Raw genomic sequence first — 7,785 nt, forward strand, 5'->3', positions numbered from 1 at the left:
AGAACGGAGGGAGTATTAGTTTAATTCATTATTAGCCTAATGCACGCCCACCACGAGCAATTCACAGATAACCCAATAAGCTTTTCAAACTCTTTGCACAAGGAACTATCGGAAAAAATTGAAATAACTTGATGGAACGTCGATACTTGACTTGTAATCATTGAAGTACCAATCAGAAACAATCTCGTATAATCAAGATTCATGATACGCACTAAACCCGAGCACCTTGGAAATATTCGTTCGAATATAAAGATTTTTCCAACTCATATTATTCTCTCCTGTTCATTTGAATTAAACTTAACCTTAAATTAACGAAGCTTGGACGTCTATATATATATATATCATATCATATCATTAACTGCGTACCAATTATCCCTGTTAACTCTTCTTTGTTCATAACTTAGGTTGATAATATCATGAAGAAGAGTACTCAGGTCAATCTTATTAATTTCTTATCAGCATTGTCTTTCTCATCTCTCCTCCTAACAGTTTGGGCGCAAACGAATTCAAATGATGGTATAACTTTGAAATCCCATGTACCGTATCGACTTTGTGTTCCTATTTTTTCTTTTATCAGGTTCTTATTTCATTGTGAATGGCATCTCTTTTGAAGTTGGTTCACGTATATAATTGTTTGAATTATTACTTATCAGTGGAAGCAATAGATTTGCTACAAACAACTTTTTCTTATGCGCTATCTTCAACCGGTGATCCATGTCTTCCCATACCATTTATATGGGTTCAATGTAGCTCCCATATCACACCTCGAGTAACAGCATTGTAAGATAGTCCTATTCAACTGCTCTCCTTCTGAATTATCTCATCCGTATTGGTGGTGTTCTCATGTGTTTCATCTGGTTAATTACATTTACAGAAATCTAGGTAAGTATTTTTTGGTTGCGAGCTCTACGTTACTACCTCTCCCAGATTTTACTGCCATGGATGCACTTGAAGTCATGTGAGTAATTACCTTTAGTAAAGTTCTACTGGATCAAAAAATAATAATTAGTAGAGGGATTAATATGTTACTCTAATTGTTTCTCCTTCTTTTTTTCACGGTGAGCAGAGACTTGAGCGATAACATTTTGATAGGAGAATTTCCTGATTTTCTTGCCAATTTCCCTAAACTAAAAGTTTTGTAAGTTTTCCATTTTCATAATCAAATTTTGTGTCGAAATTAATCGAATTTTTGTTATCTCATTTTTGGTTTTAATTTATTTTTTTCGGGTTTTTTATTTTCTAATTACTTGTAGGAATTTGGCGAATAACTTTCTCAATGGAACAGTGCCTACATCATTAAGGGACAAATCAGAAGCAAACGAATTGGAGCTAACGTAAATGCAAACCGATGAGTATTATTTATATCATTGATAATAATTGATGGCGTGGAGATTATTCAAGCCATTTCCTTAAAATCAAATTTGATATATTTTTATTTATTTTTCTGTTATAGGCTGACGGGAAAAAATATGACCCTGTGTTTCTCCGATGAAAACACATGCCGAACCATTGGTTTGACTCCAACTTCAAATAAAACGCCAAATCTTGGGATTAGAATTGCAATCCGAATCGGAATCGGATTAGGAATTCTAATTGGACTTTTCGTGATATGCTTGGTTATTGTTCTAATAATCGGTCAATGTCAGAAGAGAAAGGCTGTAGCAGCATCAGGTTTAGCACTCGCAACTTTCATATGTGTACACTGTAAGTCTTATTGATGCTAGTATTTAATCCTAAATGATAGCTCAACTTGTTATGTGTGTAGGGTCTACAGGTGAGATATCAGGCCTGGCAATGCCCGTGAATGCAGAGACCCAGCAACAAATGCACCCGACTGTTCAATCTATTCGAGTTGGAGCTTAAGTTTGGAAGCTTGGAGCCAAATAATTGTTGTTTCGAAAAACTTTTAACTGTTGAATATTTTCACGGGTTAAACCCTGCTTTTCTGTAATTTGTGAAATGGATGAGGAGAAATGACTTGGTAGGTAATAATATTTGTCTTGTCTCTCACATTGTATATTTAAAGACTTAAAGGCGTAAATAATATAAGTGTCACATCCTTACTTTGCATCCTGTAATTTTCTCGAGCTGTAATCTGCAGTATCGTGATTCAGTGAACTCTTTCCCCCAAAATACTCAGCCTTAAAACACTCGGTTAACGCAAGTGCATATCAGTAACAATTCATCTTGAATTGGCAATAGAAGTCTTTCTATTCTTTTTTTTCTCTCTTCTCAAATGTATCCAACTATACCACTCAAGCTTTGCCATACTATTCAATCACAAATCAACGAACTTAGACCGCCAACACAATTAAATTAATTGAGGTTGGAAACAATATTTATTAATTATTGTTTTAAGGTTTTTAACAATAATATTAGTAGATTATTATAATATATTTTTTTATAATTCCTTTTAATTATAAAATTTTAATTTTGGACTAATAGAGGAAATCATACAAAGCTATTGGTTGGCAACCTAGCAACAAGCTGGGCACCAACCCCCTCTGGATAGCAATGCCTAATCTATTGTTTTGTTTGTGAATGGAACTTATTAGTCCCACATCATGGAGTTTCTATTTTTTAATAGTTTTAAGAGACTATATAAAACTTTTAGTCCCACATCGGGGAGTTCCTCTTCTTAAGTTGTATTAGTCAATTATATAAAACAAATTCACTACCTTTGTAAAATCTATGGGAAAGGGGATTCTCTATTTTTTAGAGAGACCCCCAAGGAAAAAAATATTTTATATTGTTTTCTTATGCGTTCGCGATTTTCCTTTAGGGTTTTTTCGGAGTTGCCAAGCTCAAGTTGAGCACCTACTACATATGCTAATGCTAGTAGTAGGTGTAGTAGGGTGTTTTATTCTGGAGATATCCGTCCTGTGAGGGCTATAGCATCACTCTTCAGTGTAGCAGGACGCTAATGTCTTAAGGGAAACGTGTTGAACACGTGACTCACTCTGCCTTTTCCAAAGTTTTTCCTTGTTGTTGTTGTGGAGAATAGGGAGATCGTCCGTTTCGTCAAATCGATCACTTCCATTATAAATGAGCTAACTATCAATAACTTTTTATTATTGGATTTTTCCTTGTTTTTGATTATTGCACCCAACAATTGATATGTCGGAAAATTGTCGTACAACATAATTGAAATTTTATTCACATAATTAATCTGTCATTTAAAAGTGTCATATACAGCCCTTTCTGGATAACTAAGATATTATCTTATATTTGATAATATATCTTAATAAACTAAAATATATTCTAATTAACTATAATATAGGAAATAAAATAGATACTCGAGATATTTAGAAAACTACCTAAAATACACAAGAGATTTTATTCTTGGAAACTTGGTTTGATCTTCGTCGATCTTCCTTAATGTTTAATCTCTGTCGATCTTCTGATACCTTGAGTCTTGAGTTTTGAGTCTTGACCATTTCATCTTGAGCTTGACCACCTCGTTATTCATCTCGGTGTATATATTCTAACAAGCAGTTCCATAATCGAATAAAAGAGGCGTAACTGACCAGTTGATAGGTGTCTATGACACCTTGATATGCTTTCTTTGCTAAATTTTCTTGTAAAATATGTATCTTATGTTTGCTTTGGAGTGTTTAGGTACTTTGGAGTCATTTAGATCAAAAAAATAGGAAATTTTCCATTTGGAGCAAGAAGGGCAGAAGCGTTAATTTGGAGAGAAATATTTCTCATTATTTTCTTTTATTTCTTCATCTCTGTCTGAAAAGCATGCCGACTTTATCAACAAATTTATCTGTCTGAAAAGCATGGCATCTTTAGTGATGTAGAGAAATTGAAGAGAATAAGTGGATCTGAGAATTAAGAGACGGCTGTTGTTGGTGGAAGAATTTGAAGAAGAAGAAAGCGTGCATTTGGAGTAAAAAGTGCGAAAGCGTCGTTTTGTGTGCATGCGCTATTGGGAGCGTAGTGGAGGATAAGGGGTAGCCACCTGCTCTTTTTAGCGGCATGTATCTAGTTTTGGGTGCATGTTCCAAACTCATTTCTTACAGACCTAAAATTCAGAGAAATCATTTTCTCTTAGAGCTTCTCCAATGGTTGATGTGCTTATTTCATGTGTCAACACTGTCTTGACTTCCTCTTGGTAAAATTTCCCTTGCATAAAAAATAAATTCCTAAATAGAACTAAAAAAATTCATCTCCAACCCAAATCAATCTTAATCTTTTGTTTCTTAGGTGTCATTTAATAATTGGTTAACAATCATTCTATTTTTATTTTATAGCTTATTTCATTCACAGAAAAATGACTAGGATAGGAAGACATTGTTAAGGTGAATGTCTAAAACTAGACATTCACTTTGACAATGTCTTCCCAAAATTAAGCCACGTCACTCCACATTCATTTAAGAAGTTAGGGTTGGAGAATAGTTTTAGAGAAAATTAATGTGCATCCTATGTGGATTTAGATATTTATCCCCACACACATTCCATTGGAGAAGCTCCTATCTTCTCATTACTGTTCTGACTGAAACCGGGAGAGAGCCATGGCGGCTCAGAGAAGAGAGGTTGTTGTTGTCGTGTGAAACCAGTGATGATTCTGTTTCTGGTGATTAAGAGATACGAGATGATTCTCGAAATGAGATCGACAAGATGATGTTGTTCAATCTAGTTTAGAGAATCAAGAGAAGAAGAAGAAACTGATGTTGTTGAAGATCTCAGAGAAGGATTAACTGAGGAATTCGAGCTAATGGGTTGTTGAATTAGGGTTTGAATCACTTAATTTTGGCAGAGAGATGAAGAATGAAGTATTATTTGTTTATGAAGTTGTTAGGATGTGAGAGAAGATTCAGATGAAGAGAAGCTGGTGAAACTAGGGTTCAATCTGAGATGGTTTGAAGGTTTGATTTCAGTTTAAGATTCTGTGATGAATTATGAGTTGGGTTCTTGTTGGATTCAATTGTACAATGAGTTATGAGAAGGATGAAAGGTTTGACATGGCTTGAACTGAAAAAGTGTTACAAATTGGTGATGGAATTGAAGGCTCAGCTGGTGAAGGAAGCTGAGGTGGCACTGAAGCTAAGAAGGTGCAATTGCAAGCAGATGGAAAGATGGGAAGGAGAGATGGGTACTGGTAGTGTTGATGGTGTTACCACAGATAACAGGAAATGGTAAAGTCTGGTGTCAAGAAGGTTTGAAGAAGTGGAGATCTGGAAATGGGAATGATGATTGTATGCTACAGGAATTGGTGGTCTGATATTTCAGGTTATGCTCATGGTGTCTTAAATGGGTGTGCTTGTTAATTGTTGTTGGCTGGATGGTTGAGCAAAGAATGAATTGTGACTAGCTAAATGTATAGGTTTACAGGGTTCTGGTGGAATTATGCAGTTGAAAATTGAGTCTGGTATTCAACCTGACTTGCAGGTGGTGCTGAGCTGAACGGAAGTGAGAATAGATGTAAGACTTTGGAGATGCAGTTGCTGGGAAAATGGCTGAGTTTGAAGATTCAGATGGTGCTGGTTTATTGAGTTATTACATGTGGACAGTGAACTAATGGTTTGCAGCCGAGAACAGGTGTTGTTGGTGGTTTGCAGTTGAGCATAGAACGGGTGAACGAGCTGAAATTGAAGCTGCTTTAGATGTACGTTCGGTTTACAGGGCTAGAGTGCTGGTAGTGTTGTGTTGTTGCTGCTAAGATGGACTAGGTGGTTGAATGCAATTCAAGTTGTTGCAGCTGGGAAGAATGGTTTTGTGATGTTTGATGCAGTTGGTTCTGGTCAGATGAGTTGGAATTGATGGTTGAGGATGGTCTGAATTGCAGTCAAAGAGGAGCTGAAACTGGTGGTTTGATAGAAGCAGCAGCTGAGATTGGTGGTTCTGATGGTTATGAGGATATGGGTTGATGTTCAGTCGAATTAGGATGAGACATGAGGTTGCAGAGATGCTCTGGTGGTGCTTTGTGTTTGGCTCAGTGGGATGTGTTGCAGCTGAAGTGAAGTGGGGATTTGGTGAATGTGGAAGTTTGGATGAATGTGACTGGATGAAGCAGTAGTGGCACCATAACTAGCTTAGTGAAGCGTCATCACGGTACATGACTGATTTACAACATGTGCAAAATTGCAATGGCTTAGGCCATAGCCAATCAGCACCAGACTCACTCTGACTCTGTCTAACTTTCCGAGATTGAAATAGTTGACCCGTTTGACCAGTGACCAGTTTGACTTTACTGGACACTTGAGATGATTTCTGATGACTTTTCCGGCTAACTTCCAACGATGGAACCAGTTTTCTAATGACACTTTTTGAGTATATTTTCTACATGGATATTCTTACAATATGGTCTTGGTGGACTTCTTGGTTATGGACTTTGGAAACAAGAGAGCTATTAAACTATTAAAGGAAGACTTCTTCAACTTGGATTATCACGTATTTTCTACTTGGAGCTTCGGAGAGTGAGCCGGATATCTTCCGAGGGTTTTATTATGTTCATCTTCTTTTATTCATTTAATATTTTTGGGATGAACTCCATAGCTATGAGTAGTTAAATTCTATATTATTGGTTAAGGATGTAGTCCGAAATCTACAACTTGTGCTTGATTAATGCATTAGTTTTCTCTCTTGATTATCGTTCAAATTTCTAATGTTTTTCATAATTACATGATTGACGTATTGTAATAGGATTTAGATTTTTATTTAGTTAAGCAGCCAACTAATTGAACTTGCATCCTTTTCCATAGCTAATTGAGGGTTTATCATCGAGCGATAACCTTAAATACAAGTAGCATGATATGATTACAGTTTGTAGTGATACACTCTTGTAATCATATATAGAGTTTGACCTTTGTCCGAATTGTCATGTGAAATGAGTGACAACTGCATTGATTAGCATATTTATGAAACTTAATGCTCCTAGGAATTGAACTTAATTAGGGAAAGGCGTTAGGTTATTCTTTAGGTAGAATTCAAACTCACAGCTCTAATGTGTTTGTTGATGAACATATGAAATTAACGAATTATCTTGCTCACTTGATAGTCTAGGGATTTTGATGATAAAGAGATTAAATTATAATTCTAATCATGTATGAAAGCACTTGGTTGAGATTGAAGATGAACTCCTTGACCAATATTCTCGACTATTGATTATTTTCTACAATTTATTTTGCTTTTGATCTACTTTCATTGCTTTACATAAAAATCGGAAATCCCCCTTGGTTATTAAGAAACTGAAATTGCATAACAACAAAGCCTCCCGTGGAACGAACTTTTTCTTATCACACACTTCATTTAAATTTTGTTAAAGTGAGAAAGTGAAATAATTTTTGACGCATACGACAACAATAAAATTTTGGCGCCGCCGCAAGGGACGCATTCGGCTAGTTATTAAGTTTTTAGTTTCTTATATTTATTACTTTTTCTTTTATCTTTGCTTTTTGTTTCTTTGACTTGTTTACGAGACGTTACTAATCCCTGGATCCCAAGAATTGGAATTATCCAAGGTGCGGGATAACTACTCGTAAAGGAACAATACTCCAACCAAGACTTGACGAGACGTAAGAACAAGAGTTGGAATTAGAAAAACAGACTTTACAATAAGAAGTAGAAGTTCTAGAACAAGAGGTTCCGGTTGAACAAGAACCACCTTTTGAACAAGAAGAAGAAGCAATGAGCGATCATGCACTCAAGGACCTATCTTCTCACAAGCGCGATATACACCAATGGTGTATTCAAACAAACTCTACCTTCGAGATTAATCCGGGGTTGATTAGAAATTTACCGAAGTTTCATGGCATGGTGAATAAAGATCCAAACAAG

At 35.9% G+C, this 7,785-nt stretch overlaps 1 protein-coding gene and 1 long non-coding RNA gene across 2 annotated transcripts; both read left to right on the forward strand.

Annotated features, from left to right (window-relative positions):
- The first annotated feature begins 384 nt into the window (after positions 1 to 384).
- On the forward strand, positions 385 to 926 carry LOC113274522. The gene is made up of 3 exons (XR_003323042.1): positions 385 to 516; positions 654 to 780; positions 875 to 926. It is a non-coding gene; the product is annotated as an uncharacterized LOC113274522 (long non-coding RNA).
- A 12-nt stretch (positions 927 to 938) lies between these two features.
- LOC113272467 (LRR receptor-like serine/threonine-protein kinase IOS1) lies at positions 939 to 1,899 on the forward strand. The gene is made up of 5 exons (XM_026522295.1): positions 939 to 958; positions 1,067 to 1,138; positions 1,254 to 1,334; positions 1,454 to 1,671; positions 1,766 to 1,899. Exons 1-5 carry the CDS (start codon positions 939 to 941, stop codon positions 1,861 to 1,863), a joined length of 489 nt encoding a protein of 162 aa, XP_026378080.1. The 3' UTR covers positions 1,864 to 1,899.
- Positions 1,900 to 7,785: the final 5,886 nt, after the last annotated feature.

This window comes from Papaver somniferum, chromosome 4 (genome assembly GCF_003573695.1).
Source record: "Papaver somniferum cultivar HN1 chromosome 4, ASM357369v1, whole genome shotgun sequence".
In the NCBI taxonomy this organism is placed as follows: Eukaryota; Viridiplantae; Streptophyta; class Magnoliopsida; order Ranunculales; family Papaveraceae; genus Papaver; species Papaver somniferum.